General features: G+C 39.8%; 1 protein-coding gene and 1 long non-coding RNA gene across 6 annotated transcripts in view; one reads left to right on the top strand and one right to left on the bottom strand.

Annotated features, from left to right (window-relative positions):
* TASOR (transcription activation suppressor) overlaps positions 1-22658 on the bottom strand; it is a 28333-nt gene extending 5675 nt beyond the window's left edge. Inside the window, exons 1-18 of one of the 4 annotated variants that reach the window (XM_086846793.1) lie at positions 22287-22658; positions 22081-22192; positions 20766-20891; positions 11806-11951; positions 10602-10694; positions 9655-9727; positions 8551-8642; positions 8044-8202; positions 6837-6964; positions 6142-6173; positions 5395-5500; positions 4869-4972; positions 4656-4759; positions 4359-4431; positions 4152-4226; positions 3074-3790; positions 1574-2013; positions 624-762 (exon numbers count right to left, since the gene is read on the bottom strand). In XM_086846793.1, coding sequence (XP_086702919.1) covers positions 624-762; positions 1574-2013; positions 3074-3790; positions 4152-4226; positions 4359-4431; positions 4656-4759; positions 4869-4972; positions 5395-5500; positions 6142-6173; positions 6837-6964; positions 8044-8202; positions 8551-8642; positions 9655-9727; positions 10602-10619 — 2260 coding nt within the window. In that variant the 5' untranslated portion in view covers positions 10620-10694; positions 11806-11951; positions 20766-20891; positions 22081-22192; positions 22287-22658. Of the gene's footprint in view, positions 1-623; positions 763-1573; positions 2014-3073; positions 3791-4151; positions 4227-4358; positions 4432-4655; positions 4760-4868; positions 4973-5394; positions 5501-6141; positions 6174-6836; positions 6965-8043; positions 8203-8550; positions 8643-9654; positions 9728-10601; positions 10695-11805; positions 11952-17189; positions 18852-20765; positions 20892-22080; positions 22193-22286 lie in introns of those variants that run through there. The other 3 variants (XM_023935410.2, XM_023935411.2, XM_023935412.2) reach the window with 3 other exon arrangements.
* Positions 18699-22568, top strand: LOC111935115 (uncharacterized). 2 transcript variants are annotated; one of them, XR_015275154.1, is made up of 3 exons: positions 18699-18969; positions 21257-21373; positions 21945-22020. It is a non-coding gene; the product is annotated as an uncharacterized LOC111935115 (long non-coding RNA). The 2 variants fall into 2 exon arrangements; XR_015275153.1 differs by lacking the exon at positions 21945-22020 and adding an exon at positions 22342-22568 and having other exon boundaries at positions 18850-20174.
* Positions 22659-22791: the final 133 nt, after the last annotated feature.

The following is a 22791-nucleotide window of genomic DNA, read 5'->3' as shown; positions in this document are numbered from 1 at the left end:
AGACAGTAAAACATAGACCAAGTTTGCTGAAATAGCAGGATACAAGTTGCTTTCCCAGAGATAAGGTAAAGTAGGCACAAACTCCATTAAAAATTAAATTAGAAATCAAACAGGGCAACATATTATTCAAGTATTTTCACTTACTACTAGGTTAAAATCCTCACTTTTAAAAAGCTTAGACACAAATGACCTTGTGGAGTTGGACTGCAAGCTGCACCTGATCTTGCAATTGTGAGCACAAGTTTTTTTCTTGAAAGAGAAGGATCTCAGTCTGACTGATTACTGACACAGCTTCAGTGGTGCTGCAAGGAGTGCTGAAAGCCCCTCATAACCCCAGCTCAGTTTCTTCACCATCTATTCAAAACTATAGTTTGGTTTATTTTTAAAACATTCACATTTCTAATTTGCTTCAATGTGAAGCCAAACCTATATTCTCCACCAGTATCTGTTTTCATCCAGCAGATTTCTGTATTAATCAAATACAAGAAACAACTGCACAGGCTACAGATGTGCTTGAGTACCAACATGTGATCCAAGAACGGGTCTATGAATCCAGATACAAACCTTTAAAATATGTTTTTATTCACTATTTGTAGGAGTAGAGGAGTTAAAACACATCTTACCTGTAATTGGGATAAGTTTCCAGTGCATTCCAACTTCCCCTACATTATTGGAGTTGGGATGTTGCCTGTGATAGCCATGTTCTACAGGTGCACTAGGACAGGCACTGTAGTCTTCAAAGGCATTCTCAGTGCCTGCTTCCTAAAAAACAAACAAAATGCCCATCTCAAAACAACTTCTCCTGGTTTTGCTCACTATTAAGTTTCTACATTCTGAGCAGTTGACAGAAAGAATACACCTGAACCCACCAGCATACTGGCAATTCTGCCATCAATCTACTCCAGTCTAGTCCAGTTAACCTTTCCATGAGGTACTTCCCTGGTCTATCATGAAATTATTAAGGCAGTCCTGAGCACTGGCCTTACATTATGGAAGCTGGGGGTGGCAAAGAGGAAGGGAGGGGAGAACTGGCTGCACCCTCACTCTTTCCAGGCTGTTGTTTTGATACTTGAGTAAAGCCATGAGATGCTGGCATTGCTGAGGCACTGCCTACAATTAGTATGGGGCCCTTAAACAAGCCAATTTCATCTCAGATTCCAGATGGGTAGAAACACAACAGCACAGAGATTACAGGCAGGATACATTCATTCCTGCTCCGTGACTTAGAAACCGGGCTTTGTGTGTAACTACCAGTATCAGAGACCATGGAACAATCACACGGGAACTCATATACAGCACTGCACCAAGAAAGCACACAGAGAGAGCTGAGCATGCAGTGAAATGCTTCAACTCTGCTCCTTTTTTATTACAGAAAGAATACATATAAAGAACCAGGAACACATGCTTAAGAGTGTAGAAAATTTCCATCTATATTCCTACCAAACAGAAAAGCTTCACAGAAAAGTTACCTGTGTTAGCCTCTGTAAAAATAATAGAATGCTTTTTTCATGTAGCCTTATAATATTTATGAAAATAATACTTTCAGTGTCAGCATCTTGGCAGCTTCACTTACTTGTAAATGTAATGTGTTCTCAAGGGCTGCTTCGTTGGGTGGGAGCTGCAGACCGACATCGATGGGGTAGGGCAAGCATGGCATGTCAGTTTCCAGCATGGCCGGGCTCTCCGGGTCCTTGAAGGTAACACTGTCAGCCTGAGCAGTGTTAGGAAGCTCCTGATCATCTCTGTCCTGAGCTGGAATGGATTCATATTCATATTTTTGTCTCATATCCTCTTCAACTTCATTGGTGCCTAGTGCTAAGGCTTGGCTGGCAGACTGTTCCAGCTCTGGGTCCCAGTGGCCTGAAGTGGTCAGCATCTCCAGCAGCACTTTGATGAGCCCCTGCCTGTCGGCAGCAGAGTCGGACACATCCGCCTGCCTGAAGTCACTCTCGTGGCCAACATGGTCAGAATTCACTGAGAACACAGAGTGTGGTGAATCCAGCGTTCTGCCCCCTTAAAACAGGGTGAGGAGGAGAAAAGAAATCCATTACTCAGTCTTAAAATAAAAACAAAAGCAGATCCCCCCTCAAACATCTGCCACATACCCACAGTCTCACTCTTTAGCATCAGTTACTTTAGTTCAGCATCACACTTACTGTAACAAAAATGTAGACATGCATTCATCACGTATTCTACATTAATAATCAATGTAAAAAGACCTTGGAAGGTTCAGAGAATTCCAAGCAGGAATCCCAACCATGAACCCTTTGCCTCCTTCACCCCCACGTTCCAGTCAGTATCTTTTGTCCCCCTCAAGAGGGCATCTAAGGATACCTAAGATCAGTCACTTCATCTTCCAGTGATTCACATACACAAGAGTGACTGGTGCTTGATGGAAATCCCCTCTTCTTTGTGTCACCCTGTTCCCATTTCCCCCTTCTGCAGGAGATCTCTGTATTGCCTTGTGAAAAGGGTCAGGGAAACAGAAATCAAAGGGTTTTTTCTGGCAGGTCTTAAGTCTGAAGGTATCTGTGATGTGGCTTCTCTGAGGTTTGGCTGTAGATAATTTCATGTATAGAATAATTTAATCTTATTAGGTTGTTTCGTTTGTCCCACTACACACATTACTGGCTATTTCAAAACTTAACTATGTTTTTTCCCTTCAATCTAAACTTCTTAGGTATGACATAGGGTATTGGAAACACAAAGAATTACAGCGAAGTCAAACTCTACACAAAATAATATCAAGTCTGCTGAATGGTCTGTATTAGAAAGTGTTTGGACAGCTCCACAGGCAAGTAAACTCTTTGAAAGTCTGCCTTCTTTCCAAAGAGGCAAAACAAAAGCAACTTCCAGGAAAATTCCCCTTAACTTTTCTCCTAGAAAGTGGAAACCCACAAAAAAAAAAACAAACTTTATCTCCATTGACAGATCTCAGGCCAAGGTTTAAATGAACCATCAAGCATTAAATTTCCACAACATGCAAAAAAATACTCAATCTATTATGATTAAATGTTAAATATGCTCTGAAGAACAATGTTTAAAGGAGAACTCTAAACAAAGACTTTCTTACCTTCGCACTGACAAACATTCTCTGAAGAGTCACTCAGTTTTAGGTATTTCTGCAAATTTTCAGATTGTTTTTCCAGCTTTCTTTTCAGACCACTTCTAATTCTGGGGTCTTCAGAATCAGAATCTCCACCTACGTTTTTCTTCCTACACTGGATCAAGTTAATAAGTTCTTTGAGTCTTTCAGTATCATATTCTCCAGAAGGAGGCAGTTTTTGTTTAGCAGCAGTGGCTTGATATTTGGGATGGATTCCTTTCCCACATTTTGCCTTGGCAAAGTCAGAGTAGCCTTCTGTAGCTTCACAACCTGAGATGGGACTGAAGCGCTGAGGCTTCCGATTTCTATCCATCAGTTCCTTAGCTCTGGAAACGGGGAGCTGATAGGCCTCACAACCAAAAATATAGTTCTGCAAGCATGGGTTAATATGACCTTTGTATCTTGGGGCAGAGTATAGAAATGTTTTGTCATCCAGCCGTGTTGAATACTCATATAATATAAATTCTCTACCTCTTCCAGGGCTACTGTAGAGTTTTTTAAAGTACTCATGCATGTAATTTTCCACAAGAACATTGAAATCTGCACTGTTGTCTTTACGGGACTGGATTATAGCAAAATGCAGAGACTGAATCAACTTTATGAATTCTGGAATGATTTCCTTTTTTTCGTGCAAAGCCAGGGTAGCTGAATTTTTCTGTGTTCCATGTAGAACACTTCTTTGTGCTGCCATAGGAGAAAAGGGAATCCACAATTAAACCATGAAGCTATAAATAAATGATGACTAGGTTAGCAATACCCTGTGTTAATACACACTAGGTGAAACACAGTTTGGAATGTAATTGAGAAGCCAGGGAAGCCATATCAAGAAATTTCAACAAGTTTTACTTTCTCAAATATGAACAAATGAACCTACAATGTGTGATATTTGCTTTTGTGAAGAAACAAGTATTTCTAAACACCAACATCATGACCACAATCAATGAAAACTGTTACTTTTAGTTCACGTTGACTGAATACTACAAAGTCTTCAACAGAATATCATCTCTGTTTAAATAAAGCTGTACACAACAGTGAACAAACCTACCTGAGCTAATTGCACATCTCTGCTCTGGAAACAGAAACAATGCATGAAGTACACGAGACCGTCCAGTCTGGTTGTCTAGAACACAAAAAAATAAAAACACTTAAAAAGGAGAGTACCATCAAAAGACAATCTAGTACACAAAACCCCACACCCCTAAAAAAACCCCAAAACAAACCCAACTCAAACACAAACCCAGAGTATGCTTACCATAAGGGGACATCATTTGCCAAGGAGAAAGAAGAAAAATAAATCCTCTGTCCACAAGTGGTTTCACAAGGACCTGTTTTCAAGCAAAAAAAGCAAACTGCTTCAAAGGCATCTGTTCACTATGAGCACTCTTCCTGACTGTAAGATAAGTCTGTCTTGGGCAGAGAGGTGCCCTGATACTTAAGCGTATGCCAGCTAAGCAATTCCAGTGAGAATGTGGATCTTGTAGTATGCCTCAAATTACTAACTAGTAAAATTATTTTTAAAAACAGGAATAGTCAAATCTGTTGCACTCACAAGTTTCTCTTTCTCTAGTTTTTGAAGTAAACCCTCTAAGTGACTCCCAGAACGGGACTTCTCCACAACTTCATACAGGCTACAGTACATGCCATTCTTCTTCACTGACACGATACAAGGGGAGAGAGAGAAGGTAAGAAAAAAAGAAACAAAACTGTAATTCAGAAAACTTGAAAATTCCAAATTTAAAGAAATTAAGCGAGAACAATTTACCTTCTTTTCCTCCTTGGTAAGTTTCTTTAAAGAACAACGCTGGTGAAATTTTTTTCTTCAACTGATCAATGCTTATAACTTTTTCAACCTCAAGTTTCTCAGGACTGGAGAAAAAGGGTGGGGGAGATAAAAAATATAAAGACCTCTTTTTTTTACCTTCTATATTCCTGCTCTTACTGATAAAATAATAACTAGTACATACATGCTCTTAAGAATAATTTCTTTGGACTATCTCATGAGCCAGGGGCGTTTATTCCTGCAGAGGAGTGTGTGTCACTTCAATGGAAAAAAACCCCAACAAGTCCTCAAACAACAGAGCAGTGAACAGCAAAGAGATGTTGACAGTTGTGTGCCTGAACTCAAGAATGTTCTGGACACACATGACTCAAGTCTTATTTGATATATTTATGGACTTAGTAAGTATTTTAGATTTTCATCTGAATATATCCAAAACTCACCAGTCGCTACTCAAAAGAGTTTTAATTGAGCAGTATTTTGAACTTACTGTCTAAATGGCAATACTCACAGCTTGCATGGAAGGAAAAGTTGTGCTGCTGATTTTAGGGAAACATGGCACACAAGTTTGCCTTTATTCCAAAGCTGTCCCCTCCACAATGTGATGTTAGGTTTCTCTAAATTAACATGGAGAAAGGAAGACTAAGTGAAACCACTTGCCAGCTGTGACTGAAAGAAGAGGCTGCTGAATCTCCAAAACCAGTTTAGGGAAATTTTCATACTAATACCAGACCAGACAATAATGTTAAAAGGTAACAGAAAGAATGTTATCAACGTTGTTACGTTTTGACCTGCTCTAAGCAGAGTAAAGTAGGTTGGTTTGTTACCCACACTTGTCAGTATAAGCACACCCTTGATGCCAGTTTCTGAGGACTATATCCTTTTTCCTTACCTTAACCACTTTCATACATATTAATTTTGCTTGAATGAGGCTCAAAACAAAGCATGACAGAGAATCATATTATTGAAGTGCCACTGAACAGGAGATTCAGGAACTGAAGACCAGTTCTTACTACACTCTGAATAGGAAAGGAGGGACATAAGACTTAATTTTGTTCACTTGTGGTTCATTCTGATAAAAGAAGATACACATTAAGGTGTCTATTTGATCATCCAGGATCAGCATCCAGCATGGCTCAGGATAAAGTTCAGGTATACACTCAGCATAACTAAAATGGTCAAATATAAAACTATGGGGGAAAACATCAAAACCTTCCCTGTCTGTATCATAAGACCAAAAAATGGAATTCATACTTACCTGTACTTGAATCTGTGTGAGAGGTGTTTGCTCTAAACAGAAGAAGACAGACAGAATGACTAGGCTGGAACACAGAATTCTGGCCACTGAATTTTACATTAAGGACAGTTTATCAGTCTAACAAAATAGCAAGACTGGTAATTCCCTCTCTAACCTCAATCTATCACTGCTGCAGCATCCTGCACTACTTTAGATACCTGGATAACTGCTTTTAGCATTTTATAGTACAGTCCCCACATGTGGACATCTTCCTATCAGCACAGCTGTCACAGTGGATCTGTGATCAATTGGCCATCTACATATTCTCTCCACAAGCAGTTAAGACACCAGTGAAGGGCTCGGAGAGAAAATATACAGGATATCATTTTAGAGTACCAAGAAAGATAATGCTGTGAATGTTTTTATGTCCACAAATTCCCTCAGTTAGGTAAAACCCCCACTGTTTGTGGATTCCACCCAGTCAAAAGGTAAGCAGGTGGGAAGAGCAGCAGAACTGCTTCCCACAGGGGCCACCCTGCTGCATAAAACCAATTTTGCCACCTCTTGCTCTGCATTAAAGTATTTATTATGCTAAGTCCCTGTGACACATCCATTCATTTCAGCACTGTTCATTTAAATAAACTCAAAGCTACTGCAAATAACTATGAATTCTCCATGCTACGTGCAGATTTTCCAAAACTCATTTCCTAGCTTACCTTGATGGGGGCACAAATTTTGGTCCTTGTACCACATCATCTTTGTAAGTAAATGAAACAACAGCGTAAGGACAAACATGTCTTGGTCTTTGTCTGATCTCATCAAAGACGTATTCATAAAAGTAGTACTGCGAAAAAGAAGTGACAGTGTTAAAACAGAAGCCTGGAGCAACAGGCAGTTTCTTTAAAAGCTGGTATTTAAAATTAAGAAGTTTTTAAATGCTCCTCTCAAATGTACTATAGAATACAATCAGTTAAGGTACTTCTCCCCTCCTTTGTCAACCACTTAGATATGGACAGTACTTCAGAAGCAAATCAAGAATGAAACATTCCTGAAATGCAACATTTGCTTGAAAGTATTCCTGGTAAGAGAAAGGATAATTAATAAAAACAAAAAAAAATCAGAGGAAAGTAAGTACTGCAATGAGTTTTGGAGTCTATCCTTAGTTCAGTCACAAAATTCTAATATAGAATGTTAATTTAGGCAAATTTGTAATCAGAAATTAAAAATACATTCATTTTCAGCCATCTGATTCAGCCATCAGTATCCAGCCCAGTGATTTACAGAAGACAAAATAAGTTGCTAATACTGAAGAGAATGCTTTCAAGTAAGGATCCTGAAACCTGCAGACTTGGTGGAATAAACTGACTGCAACAAAAATTACTGCAGTAGGAGACAGAACACCTAGAGGAACATAAATGCTTGGAAATTACTTCATTCTGTCTACCTCCATCATCTCCAAAAATGAGAATCTGGAAAGGAGAATAAGAAGGAAAAAAAAAAAAAAAAAAAAAAGGAAAATAAAGAAAAATGTTATTCTTTCCCAGCCAATATTTTCTCTTTTAGGAGTCTCACTTAATGACCACAAACCAGTTGTACCTTTACATTTCAAACTCCCCACATTAAGTCCTCTCTTCCAGCCTCCATTCCAGTCTCATGTACATTCCCCAGTTATTTCCTATTCCACCTCCACCCTAGTCTGAGGGAGATCTTCGCCTGAGGTTTAGGATCACACAATGGGAACGAACAGGAGAGGCTGCCATGCTGTTCTGGGATTTCTAATGCAGGCATCTGTGGGCTGCACCCAGCTGAAGCTTCACAGGGAAGCTCAGGGTTTGTTGCATCTTCAGTGGTTTTCTCTCCATCATTTCAGAAGTTCTGTTTATGAAGGTTTTATATCAGAAAGTAACACAGGCCCAGCTTTACCTGAGTAAGCTCATAGGCTCGGTAAGCCAACAAGGAAGTGACTTTATTTGCATTCTTTGAAACATGACACTCGTGCTTTGGGGTGGGATCCAACACGCTCTTGACAGTTGATTCCATTGCTTTCATACCAATGTGGTCATATATGCTTTTCATTTTGCCCTGTAATAAAGCAGAAGAATTGTCAGCATGAGCTTTTTCCTGGAAACTGGTGAATTGCTTCAAGTACCAAAGAAAATAACAGCAGAGAAAATAAAATCGGTCATTAAGAAAGCCACTTCTAGAAGTATAATACTTTCACACTTAAAAAAAAAAAAAACAACAGATTTTTGCTTTTTGTAACAATTTATTATGCTTTATTTAAGCTTAATATAAACACTGGATTTTAAATCTAGTAGAGGTCTAGTTTCTCTATATGCATATAATTGCACAAATTAAAAGTAAGGTTAAAACCACCCATGTGTTATCAGTAAGTAATGTAATCTTTCAAGAACAGCAAGATAAAATTACCTTTATTATTTTAAAAACAATCACATCTCCAGGTACTCCAGATTCTAGAGGATTACGCTGCAATAAATCAGCATACTTGGAGATATAGACACCTGAGAAGAGAATAAAAATAAATCAAAATGTATTATGCTGAATGATAAAACATTATTACAGGTTTAAAAAGCATTACATGGGATTAAAGCCCAATGGACACAAAAGAAGAAAGATATAACTGACACTCAAGTGCAAAGGTAAAACAACTTTGTGCTTTTCTGTATTTAGTTATTGAATAGAGTTTAAGGCTGCAAACACACACCATCATTTTTCAGTCTGGCTGACTACCTCAGATCAAAGAGCTGTAACTGAATTCAGATACTCTGAAAAGCATACATTTTGCTTAGGTTCCTCTCATTCCAAGTCTGTATTTAACTGCTTTAGCAAATTGCTCCAGACTCTCTACCAGCTAAAGAGTCATATGCTCATAATCTTTGCTCTTCTCCACACCTATTTCTGCTTTCAGTATTCATGTCGATAGTCATTCATATCCATATTGTCTGCTTTCAATATTCATGATACCTCTGTACCATGTTCCTCTTACACAGGATGATAAAATTAGCTCCTCATTTTCTATTTGAAAAGCTTTGCAAAAGGAACTTCCTGTCTTGCAGTCTCAAAATTCTTTAACACCTTGTGACTCTTCTAAGTCTCCAATTTACACTCTTCTTGGATTCATGGTTTCAAGAATTTTAGTTCTATCTACATCAAAACTGAGCTGAGCTACTGTGTCCATGAGGCATCCCTGAATGGACATACCTACAGACAAACACAGAGGCAGCCAGCCACATGCTGCATTAGCTCTTTGGCCCCCCAGGTTTACTGGAAAGACATGGGATATGGGTTTGACTTAAAGCCAAAACGAGAATTAGGTCTTTCCTTTGGGAAGCTGAACTACTCAAAAACAGACCTAGGAAATAATGTTCTGATGTCTATTTCCTTTCCTAAGACATCTCACTGTGATATTGCTGCAGTCAGTGATAGAAAAAGGACTGAAAGTTCACACAACTACATCACATTGTCTACCAACTGCTACTGAATAACCAGCCCTTATAATCAAAAGATAGTTACCCATGGAAGGTTTGCCGAGAACTGTGATGCTGGAGTGGCCAACCTGCAGCCCCTTTTCACATATGCTCTGGATCTAAAGAGAACAGACAGTTTTTTAAGCAAGTCTGTTAGGAAAGCCAGGATATGAACAGAACAAACAGTGAGAAATTACAACTACAGAATTTAAATTGAGATTTAAACAAAATCCCAACCCTTACAAACAGAGGCAAGCCTAGTCTGAATTCTCTATAAAACTATTAAACTGTGCAAATCAAACTCTGATATGGAATAGCTACATAGACTCACCTGTATCTTAAAAAACCACAGCCTCCCTATACCTCAAGCACTGCTTATGAACATTTCTTGCCCTTAATGCAGAAAATTCTAATATTTAAAACAGAAGTATACCTGTCAAATGATTACATGCTTAAGAAATCTTGAGTCTATAATAGCAGATAAAAGCACAGAAATCACCATTCCATCACTTTGATTAAAAGTATGTGATCAAAGAAGACACAGAGAAGACAATGTTCATTTTCTAATATTACAGGTTATCTTGGTGATGCAAAAAAAAAAAACAAAACCAAAAAACCACAAAACACCTAAAAAACACCAAAACCCAAATGCAATGAAAACACAAAAAATTCCTCCTCAATTAAAAAAAACAAACACAAACTAAATAAAAACTTACATGCCATCCAGAAAATCTATCCTTTTATTTCTAAAACAGAGCCTAAACCAGAGAAGATATAGAGACACGTAAATGGAGTACCTTAAGTAGCAGGGAATAGAGGATTTAAATGGTGATATATCAGATCTCTTTCCCATCCTTCTACACCTTCCAGTGCTGAATTTTGCAAAAGTAACTTAAAGATTGTGTCAATAAAAACACTCTGAAAAAAACCCAAAGTCCCAAAGCCTCTTAATTGCTGAAGAAAGCATTTTCCCTGCAGTGTTTCATTCCTCACCTGGCACCGATCCACCATGAGGAATGCGTAATTTTCCGAGAGCTCCTTCTCCAGGCGCCCATCGTATCTCAGCTCTCTGCGTTTTTCTGTGAACTGTTCATAGAGAAAGTTCTCAACACAGGTACACACACTGCTGCTGCCACAGTCAAGTGTCAATGTTTTAAGGCCCCATCTATGTTAGCAGATCCAAGTGTAGAAAAATAATCAAAAGATAACCCAAATTGAATCACTGGATGCTATAATTAGATTTCAAAAACATTTTATTTGTGGGAAATCTAATTAGCTTAATCTGCCCAAGTATTTGTTTTTTTTAAGAGACACTCCTCAAACAAACCTGTGCAGTAATGCTTCAGTTTGATCATTGTAGCAGAACCGGCTAGAACCACCCAGCCCAATGCCTTCCATATTGTCTTTGAAACTCTAGAAATAAGACTTTTTCTCTTTTTAGAAGACAGATCTCGTACACTGTGCAGATATTTTTGCAGATGCACCTCACTGTTGCTGAGGTGGTTTTTACCAGTATTTCTCAGCATTAACCAAGAACAATTAATGTGATGGCAGAAAATGCTTCAGTTTAGTTTATAACTTCAAGTTGATAAACACAACAAATTATATATTCAATTACTTCATATGTGAAGCTTTTTGGCACTGGGAATGAAAACTTCATTTGAGAGTGAAAAGAACAAGCCAAGGCTGGATTTAAGAGACACTACACAAGGCACAACAGAAGGGCTTCAACCAAGGTGTTCCACTTAATAGATCAGTAATCAGCTTTAGTTAAAGTACATCTTTGGAAAACAACAAAACTACAGAGATTATGGAAACTTATATCAGACACATAGTTTAATCTTAATTTTCACAGGAAACATCAGCCTTGTAAAGACATTACAACATCTTTTCAGGTTATTAAAATACAGTAATAAAAATGAAGAAGCCTTTTGAAAGCTAAAAACACAGATTTAAGGGGTGCCAAATACTATTTTTCTTTTAGTCTTCTTGGAGTATCTGGCAGGCAAGAGTTTAAAACTATGCAGTAATAAAGTTGCCTGAAAAACAGCTGCTTACATTTCTGGGGATGTGAGTTTGCAATTAAAGACAACCACGTAACTGAAAATAATGCCCAGTTCTCTGCCTCTAGATTGAGAAGAAGCACTGTCATTTGACTGGTACCCTATTGAGAAGCAGAAGACACAAACATACTCACTTCCTTTTCCAACAGTTCACTATGAACTAAGCTGGCTCTCTCGTATTTAAACTTGGACACTGAATTTGGATCCAAGTAGGAAGAATGCAGAATCTTCAAAATGTCCTCAAATTCTCGAGAACCTGGAAGTACTGGCTGAAAGAGTGCTATAAAGAGAAGAAATAATTAGCACCAATACAGATGTAAAGACATCCAAAATTTTCCACTTCAGTGAGAGTTTGTGCATGAAGATAAATGGTTTTTGATTCAATTTCAAATACAAAACACCTACAATACTTGGCAAATGTGGACTTTAGAAAGCTTACCTTAAAAATTCCTAGAATGATAGCATCTTTTAAAAAATCACGTTTATGTTTTTTTTTAATATTGCTCTTGAACAGCTACTAGCTCTCAGAAGTTTGTAAGGGAAGCACCTCAAATCTGAATTTACCTCTTGAAAAACGTCTAATATGTACTGCAAAACACTATAATTAAACTTTCAGAACTGTAATTTACTTATTAATTCTTTTAATTAAGAAGCAGGAACAAATTGTCCTAATAAAAAGTTCAACAAGTTTCATAGCTTGGCCTCACTTCAGAACTATTATGAGGTTATGTGTTTGTTTGCTAGTGGGAATTAAGCTGAATATGAAGAAATACAATCTTATTTAAAGACAGATAAGCTCCTATTATTAAAAAGCCCCACTGCCTGTGTTCATGCTTGATGATGTCATCCCTTACTATACCTGCTTTAAAAGGAAAGCCCTTCATGTGCTGTTGTACCAATTCCCACCTGGGCAAACCTTTGCCCGAGTTCCCACAATGAAGCAGTCGGGGAAGTCCCTGAGCTTTCTATCTGTGTTTGGGTGCCAAGGGGACAAACTGATCACAGGAGCAACCTCACAGTGAGCCAGCAGAGGATGGCACCACAGGTTTTCAGGGTAGTGGCCAGGAAAATAACATCTTTGGGAGAACTGAACTACAATACAAAAAGTGGGTTTTACTCTCCAAGTAACTTCCAAAATGCACACCAAAAGTGCAGGATTTTTACTGTAGTTACAACAGCTAGGAAGAACAACAACAGTACTAGTCTCACCAAAAAAATCTACCAATACTCAAATACTCTGTTTTGTCTAACAACAAATTAAATTTAATTACATCTTCAAGAGTATATTCTCCAATTTCATTAAATAATATGGCACTAGATTTAGGCAGAAATCTTTCCCTCATTTGCAAAAATTTACTGCATAAGCCTCAGTATAAAACAAATGTTCCTAATGAATACTGAACTGTTCTGTGTTATCTAGTAAAAGCTGCACACCTTTGAAAGCAATACCAACTCAAGCAATGATTCCAACACCACCACCAATGAGAAAGCAATTTTTTAAGTGTGGAAGTTATGAAAATCAGAAACCATACTTATGTAAAATCCTTTTTAGTAATGATACCTTCATTCTTGAAAAGCCGATAGCAGTGTATGAGGAGACAGAATTGAGAGTGAATAGAATTCTCAGTATTACTGGGACTGAATGCTCTTGTACTGAAGAGATAAATTCTTATTAATAGAATAGGAAACAAGCCTGCTGCAGGTACACATGCCCTGGGAAAGCACCCCCTGCTTCACCCCAAACATCCCTTAGACACTACCACACTAACTCCCTGCCAGAAAGATCTGGGGTTCACACACTATCAGAGCCTCAAAAAGGGCCAGTTAAGGCAGAAGGTTATCTGTGCCAGTTGCTTGACCAAATTTCCTGTTTTCTTAGTGTTTACTGTATCTTATCCCTTCTTCCTCCTTCTCCCAGGACACAAGCTCAGTAAAAATTAGCCTCTCATTCCCATCTCGAGGCCAAACAAGTGAAAAGCATTGCAGGTTGAGCTAGAAAGAGCTACCACAAATCATACATAATGTCTCACCTACTTTCCCAGAGGCAAATCTAGGAAGAGGTACAGTATTACATGAATTAAGATCCTGCCATACATGCAAATATTATCAACCATGTTCCTATTTGTGTTTAAACATCTTCTGCTCTGTGGAAAGCTCTGGGGAGCAAGCTGAGACAGACTTGCCCTAAACCAGCAAGTCCCCCTATTCTCCTGGTAGGAAGAACCTGCACAAGCTAGTATACACTTAGTTCACAACACATTTATGGAAAAGCCCTACCTAATCATTAAATTATGGAAAACAGAAAATAATACTTTTTTTTTAAGATTGTTGCAGTTTTTTTCTCCCAGAACACAAGGCACTGCAGACCTCATGTTCTCAATTAAAACATGAAACACTACCCCAGTGAGATGAGGAGACAGGCAGTACTTTTCACTTTGTCACTTGAGCTGTGGTGTTCAAGGACAGTGATGGTCTAAAACAATAATGTCACCATAGCAGGGCCTGTACTTCACTTCAAGGAAGGAGTGCAGAAACATGACAGAATTAAAACAAAACCAAGAAGTACTGAACTAGCTCTTGTACAGCAGTCAGCAAGGCCTGTGCTCCCAGGCAAACCATGAAATTACTGAGCTCATCTGCAGTCCTCCATCACTTCAAAGACCAGCCATGTGCATGTACAGATCTTCCAGGCTTGCTGTACAAAGCTGATGGGGCTATGCTGAACCTTTACTGTCCTGTGTTAATTAAACAGTAATTAAAGTAAGGACTAAACTGCAGCATCCTTATAATACAAATCTACTGTTGTGGCGTTTTTGCTGGCTTGTTCTACATAGATAAAAATAAGTAAATAAATATGGGGTTTGTTCAGCTTCTATCCAGGGCACTGGAACATATGTAATTATTTTTAAGTGGAAATTGAGTTTAGCTAGTAAGTACTAGTCAAGGGACAGGGACTGGACTGGATGTTTGGATGTATGTCATGCCTGAGAGGCTCTACTTTTTCTTTCACAGCTGTCTGATGTTTCAGCTTCAGGAAACTGAGACTGGAGTTACTGTCTTTGGTTGCTTTAAGTCAGAATATGAAGACAGAGCCGTCCTCCTTGAGCAATCCTGAACAAAGTTTGAAGTGAAGATAAGTAAATAACTGATTTTCTTATCAGCTAAGTTGGCAGAATGCTAGCATTCTTCACACACAAGTGCTCCTGCTACAAAAGCTTCATTGAGAAGCGCCCTTTAAAATCTTCAATTTTTTCAGTCTTCATTTTTTAAGAGCAAGATAAAAAATCAGTGATTTTCATGAACTGTGACATTTTTACCCTTAGGACTTTTTCAGCCCAAAATGTCTTGTGCTCTCAAAAGGCCTAAATAGTTACCAAGTTCAGCAACTGAGCAAGTTCTCCACCTAGAAATACCCTGTAGCAAATAGCAGATGCACATCTCTACCAAAGAAAAGGAAAGTTAGGAGACAAAAGACAAGGCAAAATGATGAAGTAGAAAAGGGCCAACCTGGACCTTCATGCAAGTATTGCTGAGGGTTTAACAGGTATAAGCAAGACCTTTTTCCCTGACTTAGCCTGAGAAACAGCAGTCATTTGCTACTGAGACAGACTCCAGAAATAAACATCCAGCTTTAATCAACAAGCAACCCCTTAAAGGCACTGACTACAATGTCAGCATCATTGTTGGAATTATCTTTTGGTAAGGGGATCACTCGCACAGTTCATCAAGTTAGAAGTGTTCTTACACTGCTTTATCCTTAAATTTGCCTTCCTAATCCTATCAAGGACCTCTCAAGTTTCAAGCAAACTTGGAAACCTCTCAAGATCTGACAACTGAGTAAGAGGCCAGGACAACCTCTACCAATGGTAGATAAGCTGCTCAAGAAAGCATCATAACACCATTGCTAAACTCTATGTACCAAGAAAACAAACCTTCAAGAGACTTCTAAGGCAGAAGACAAATGCAGACACACCTTAAAAAAACAATGTTGCAGCCAACCTTTTGTTTGTTTCCTGAATTCCTATGCCAGGAAAAAGAATGAGGAAATCAGAAGAAATATTCTCTATGCCAACTGATCACAGTTGTTTTTAAGAGGCATCCTTCCTCCAAATGCATTTCTTCAGTTTACAAAGAATTTCTGTTGACTTTCAGTCCCTACTTTAAGTATTCAAGAGGAGACATAAATTCTGAGTAAGATAAATAAGCAACCAAAGCCTGAATTTTCTAGGATATTTCTCTTACATTTTGGAAGCTAAAGCTTAAATTTTCTCTTACACTTGTGCTTTTAAGATTCAATTTTTAATTGCTTCGTTACCAAAAATTGTTCCTGAAACACATTTTGGTGTAAAAAAATTAAAAAATCCACCTAAACAACCAACTTCCAAACAAACTCGAACACCTCTGACAAAGTCATCCTGTACATACTTTGTACATAGCAACTAAGACTTCACAATCAAGGCAGCAGCTCTCTCTCAGGATGGTATATCCAGGACAGAAACTGTGGTTTAAAAAGCAAAACAAGGACAATTCTAAGGCAAGGAATGACGGTGAAAGCTTCCATGTGTATTGCTTCATGCTGGGCTTTAGAATCACGCCAAGAGAGCTCTTTTCAGAGGGACTGGGGACATTCAGATTATTCTGCAACTTAACAAGATGTATTTAAGCACTAGCAATAAAGATGTTGCAAGCACGTGCCACTTCATCATCAGATGATCCATGCAGTGCTGATCTTCCAGTTTAATTCCAGAACTGACTGAATTGCATCATTTTTCAATACAAATCCCAGTATCAATTTGGTTGTCCTCAAACTGCACGTTTGGCAGTCCATGCTGTGAGAACAACACTCAGCAGCTGCAATCCCACAGGCACCGTGGGCTGAATGGAGCAGGGTCTGCTTTGAGAGCTTTGGAAGCTCTACGTCATCAGAATGATCAAAATACCTGAGAGCCTTTCTACAGGCCAAAAGGAAAAAAGGTAAGAACGGATCAAATGCCCTTGACATTAGCAAGTCAGTTTTTGAAGTAAGGTAAAGAATGGCTTCGTCTTCTACCTTAGAGGCCACAGAAGCCTGAGGTTTGAACTATACAATCCAAAACTTCTTGCACACTGCAGATGGCTCTGCATAGGCAAATGATGAACCAGAGGACCTGAAAAGGTATTTTGCAGGCTTTCATTCACATTAGAACTAAATGCTAAAGAAGAACTTCAAATATCGTTGGTTAAGTACTAAACATTTCTGAAATACATTTAAAGGTATTCACATGTAACCACACTTGGGTGTGACATACAAGACACTTCAGTTATTCACGAGGCACCAGGTATTTTTCTGTCAGATGAATTATAAAAGATTTTTTTCTCCAAATCAACCCGGTTCTTTTTACAATGAATCTCTGCCAGACTTGTATTACCCCAGAGCAGGGTGGTAACAGCAAAGACCAGGAAGAAAAAGGGGTCATTACTGCCAAAAGGAATTATTTTATTACTGGAAAGAAAAGACTGGATAATGAAATAAACCTACCTTCATCTCTTCCTTACAGAAGAAAGCATTTCAAGAAGATGTTACTCTCTTCTCTGAAGAACAAGCCTATTCAAACAAGTATTTCTGTGACATGGACTAAGTTACTGACTCCATATTGCAAAAGGGCAAGAACTAAGAAACTTCAGGGAGGAAATCAGACATGTCTTCAACTCCACTTAACAAAAACCAAGTGAAGCAGAAACCAGTGGAGTTTTGTGAAAAGCAAGAAATACCACAAGCTTTTAAAGGAAGAGTTACTTAAAAAAAAAAAAACCCTGGATATTTGGAAGCAGAACGCTTCCAAAGCGAGGCACGAGAATGTGGGATGCTCCCTTCATCCCTGCAAAGAACTTTCACCAGATAAGAAGGAGTCTTCTGCGTATCATCAATGAAGGATAACTGCTGTGTTTGCTTAGTCTGTACTAAGCAGGATTATACCCCTCTCTCGCACGGAGGAGGTCAAGGGGAAGAGACAAGCGAACCATCTTCGCTGATGTCGGCGTCTCAAAGAAACATCTTCTCCACATGCGAATGCACCTCCAGAAGCAGAGCTGAGATCAACTCAAGCCAACCCTGATTGCATCCAGCTTCTCCTCGTTTTAAAGCAGAGGTCTGAAATTCAAGCCGAGTTTTTGTTTTGGTTTTGTTTCATCCTCGTGAGAAAATAAAAGTGAGAAAGGAAAGAGAAGGGGTAGGGAAAGAATGTAAAAGCCTGACACTAAAATCGGCTCCCCAGCAGCCTCGCAAGTGAGAGCCAGCAGAGCCTCCTCCACACCGCAGGGTTTGCATGCAGCCGTGTGAGGTGTCTGAGAGCTGCCTGATGAATCAGATGGATAAGGGAGCGAGGAAGAAAAGGGAGGGGAAGGGAAGGAACAACCTTTCTTTTCTCTGCTCTTCCTGGGGATGTGAAAATTCCTCCTAAAAGGCTGCTGGTCTTCTGGGGGCTTAGGGAGAGGGGGCGGCCCCCCAAATACACCGCTGGGCGGCTGCTGCTGCTGTTCATTTGCCGTCGAGATGCTGCTCCTGCGCTGGCTACTGCTACTGATGCTGAGGTTTGTGGGGACCTTGTCCTCTGCAGCAACAGCAGCCACAAGCAGCGCCTCCCCATCGCTACCGCTCTCAGAGCGTCCGCCATTTTGTGTGGTGTCCTCAGCGGCTCCTACTCTGTTACTCTCCGCTCCGAGGACGCCCGCGCTGGTCTTCTCCGTCCGCTGATGCTGCTCCGGCTCTATCTCGCCGCCACTGCGGATCACGGCATCCGCCATTCCCTCCGGAGAAGCGAGCCCCGCAGCTCGCGCCTTCTCTTCTCCCCAGTAGAGCGCCCCTGCCTAGCGCCAGCAGCGCCCGCACCGCCTCAATTCCCCCTCCGCCCGCCTCACGACGGCCCCCGCGCCACCCCCGCCCCACCACACAACATGGCGGCGGCGCGGGGCGGGCCTGCGGCCGGCCCGGCCCAGCCAATCAGCTCGCGGCACACGTTATAAATAAGGGCGCGGCCGGGGCCCACGCGATAGGGCGGGACGGGGCCGCTCCCGCAAACCGGCACCGCTCCCGTCAACCGGCACCGCTCCCCACCCGCCTCTCCCACAAACCGGCACCGCTCCCCACCCGCCGCTCCCGCCAACCAGCACCGCTCCCACAAACCGGCACCGTGCAGGTCCCGCCGGTCCCGCCCCCGTGCACCGCTCCCCACCCGCTCGGGACTCGCTGCTCCCGCCCCCGGGCGCCGCTCGGGACCCGCCGCCCTCCCGCCAAGCGGCGGCACCTCCTCCGAGGCCGGGTGAGGGGGAGCGGGGCAGGAGCGGTGCCCTGAGGGGACACCGCTGTCCCGGGAAGGCCGCAGCCGGCACAAGGCTCCCGCCCTGCGGCCGGGGCACGGCGCTCGGGAACGGGCTCTCCCTTTGGGCATTTCGGGTCCAGGAGCGCTCCGGCTCCAGGGTTGGCACAGCGTTCTTTGCGAACTCCCAACTCTTAACTACGAGTTCACTGCATCGAGTGCCAGCGTGTACTTCTTACTCTCAGATTCAAAGGTTTTTTCCAAGGCATTGGACAAAATTACAACATTTCACGTTTGAAGAATAAAAATACATATTATGGTTCTGAACGAAAGGCAAAAGAAAAAAAATCTTCATTTACTTCAGCAGGATTCTTTCATAATTGCATAGTGGATAACCTATATTGGAGGCCAGAAAATGAACACTTAGTGTCCCTGTAAGGCTCACAACTTTTGGTGCAAAAGGGATGTGAAAATGTGAAAGCCAAAGCAAAGAGCTATCTTTGGCAGCTCCCGGGAATGCTCGGAGGTGAACAGTGCCTGCTGAAAATAGCCATTCTTGCAGTGACTAGAAAATGCAAATACAGGATTTTAGTTTTATAAGTAACTAGCAAAACATTAAAAGCCCATCATTTGTTTTCTTCGTTAAAAGTATACAAGTGCTGTAGTTGTTGAACAGATTCCTTAGCTACTTACACCAAGTACCTTCAATCCTCAGAAGCGTAGCCATACATATGTCACCTTGAAAGCAGCCACTGACCTTAAAAATAGGAAGTTTTCATGCTTGCAAGGTGTGCAAAGAACAGGCATTTTAATCTGGCCCGTTTATTTTATTAACCTCTTTTTAGTTTAGCTGTAAATCAGAAAATATAAATAACCTATCTGCTCACAAATGGCCTGGTAGCCTCCAGGGTATTAAAAGAAGATAAGCTAATAATTATTAGTAGTTCTTAGAAGTGTTTGGGGACCCAGCAAATCTAAACAGGTAAATTAGTATCTGTAACTACAATTTACATAAATTACAGAAACATAACACCCTATATTTATCTAACTGCAGAAACATGGTGTTCCATTATCTAGAGGTAATAAATCCCACAAATAGGGTGTTCATCCTGTGGATAAATTAAGACTGTCTCCCTGAGAATACGATGTCTGAGAATCTGATGTTCGGTCTCTGTGAGAATTCAATGCTGGTGAAGAGAATATTACAGGTGTGTTGATATATTGAAATAATTCTGCTGTGTTTTACATTGTTTAAATAGAATTTTCGTATACAAGAAAAAAATGGAAATACCAATCTGGTGCCATTTAAGGTCGTGTTGATCCATTATATGTCTCCAACCACGTCAAATTGCTTTATCAAAAGCAATTTGATAAAGCAATTTGAAAGCAATCAAGAGCTTTTAAAATCACTTTCAGCTTGTGCATGTCTGAACAAGCAGTTCAATTGATTGGTGTTTGGATCAAACAATCTCTGAAGTCTTGCTTATTTACCAACCAGCACACCAAGTTTTCCACATCACTTGCTTTAACATGATATGTCTTTGCAGTTGTACAGAATTATTTTTCTGTATTAATTACCTAAGTCTGGGACAGATCATCACAAAAATTACTCAGTATTAATTGATAAATTCTCCAGCAATTCCAGATCACTGCACCACACTGTGCATCTTAAATCCCAATAGATATCAAAAATGTACAAAGAATCCCAGTTCACAGAGTGACGGTTCAGCAAAAAACACCATAGGAAGAGGTTACTTGAATACTCTGAAGGGAAAAAAAAAGGTTATAAAATCTGTCACCTTATTCTCTCTCTCGTTTCTGGTTTCTGTGGTTTTTGGTACTTGCCAAGCATTCGACCATGATTCCTGGGATTGCACCAAGTGGTTTTCCACCCCAGTACAAAGCAGCTGCAAATCCCTTTGATTCTGAAATCAGATGATTTTAACACATTAGTAATACAGATTTAGATCATATTAAGAGCCACAAAGACACAAGGGAGAGTTGCATGCTCAAGGAGCAAACTTGTGTGCTTCCTCCAGACATTGCTTCAGTAGACTTTTATGAATGCAAATGTAAAAATTTGAAAACTAAATTTGAAATTTGAAATTAATCAGAGTATATTGTTACAATTTAAATAACCACAAATTACTATTTTACTTTCCCTTATTACTCTAACAATGCAAAACACATCTAATTTCTTCAAAAGTTTAAGAGCTAATTTGTGCCAACCAAAGTTCAGGTGCCAGGAGATCAAGGATAGAATAACTGTATAATTAATCTTTCTTCCTAGACCATGCAAAGAGAAAAACCTTTGGAAAACTCGGAAACAAAACTTAATCTACACACTTGGAAAGAGCTTTACTATCATTTACCAGCCATGGAGAAAATATGCCTATGATATTAAAAGGTGAGACAAAATGGGGCAGTAGCCTTGACCTGGCTCTGGAAAACCAGAAATTAATAGCAGAAGTTCACATGGTACTTTTTTTTTTCTAACAAATACGTGATCCTCAGGTAAAAGACTGAAAATACTTACATGTATTTCTTTAGTACTTTAATTTAATACAATTTAATTAATAATAATTAATAATACTTTAATTGATTATAATTAATATATGTAATATCTTAAATATTTAAAATTTTGTGTAATCAAATCAGATCAGCAATGAAACTACAGCATTATTTCCAACAGATGGCAGCACCAACCTGTAGAACGTTACAGTATTTTAAAATCAGTATTCATAAATAAGTACTAAATATGGAAGAGCTGCCCATTCTATATCTGAAACCCCCTTTTAAAAGGAAACAAATAATCTTCCATATATGTGTGACTTGGTTTCAGACTCTGTTAGATTCTGGGAATCAAGATTTGTCTAAGTGCCAGACAGTGTCACCATAAAATATCATTTTTATCAAAAAGTACAATCCATTAAACTGCTATCTGAAAGCTCTGATACTGAAAAGCTTTCAAATTCTAGAAATTCTGTGAAATTTCAAGCAACCTGGTTCCCACTGTCACAGAAGCATTCCTAAGGCAGAAGCCCTGGTTCAGGTGAGTCATGCTTAATAGGGGAAATATTTTTATTACCCTTGCAATTTTGGTCCTATCCTTACCCAGATTCTAGTAACTGATTCTCGGTACTGAGCTTCATGGATCTCAAACCTGTTGTTCATTACAGATCTTCATGTTCCCTGGCTTTGTTCTTTTCAGTGCTGCAGAGCAAATCTAGGAAAACAAAGGCCACAGACAGTTCAATTTTGTGTTGTACTCTCAGAGGACACACAGTTCAGAAGGTCACAAGGCCATTCACTTTGCTCACCTTTCTTTCTCAGTCACAGTTTCTGCTTTCACATTTATTGCTTCTGGTCCATCAGGTCTTTCATAAGCTACAGCTGACTCTCCTCAGCAGGAGCAGAAGAGCTAACAGGTTGCTATGATTTGCCACAAAGGGATGGATCTGCCCCCTCAGACCACTGACATCCTGCTCTTGAGAGCAGGACACCTCGTCACTCACCCTCTTCCCCGAGTGTGAGATCCAGAGTGCTCATGCCTCAGATTTGGATGAGTGTCTCCATCCCTCTCATTGTGCCACCTCCTCAAGGTAATCCTGGAAGCACTTGACACCTCAGGCTTTTCACTGCCTCTTGCCTCTGCTGCAACCTCTCAGACTCCCCTCTGGACACCAGAATTACTGTGACAATCATTTGAACATATTAATATATATGATTCTTCCTCTTTATAAATTATATATATATTTTATACATATATATATATATATAAATTATAGATATATTTTTTATTTTGTATTTCCTCTTTATAATTCA

Source organism: Cyanistes caeruleus, chromosome 11 (genome assembly GCF_971803275.1).
Source record: "Cyanistes caeruleus chromosome 11, bCyaCae1.hap1.1, whole genome shotgun sequence".
NCBI lineage: Eukaryota > Metazoa > Chordata > Aves > Passeriformes > Paridae > Cyanistes > Cyanistes caeruleus.
Note: the sequence above shows the minus strand (reverse complement) of the source record. Positions and strands in the feature narration are given on the sequence as shown.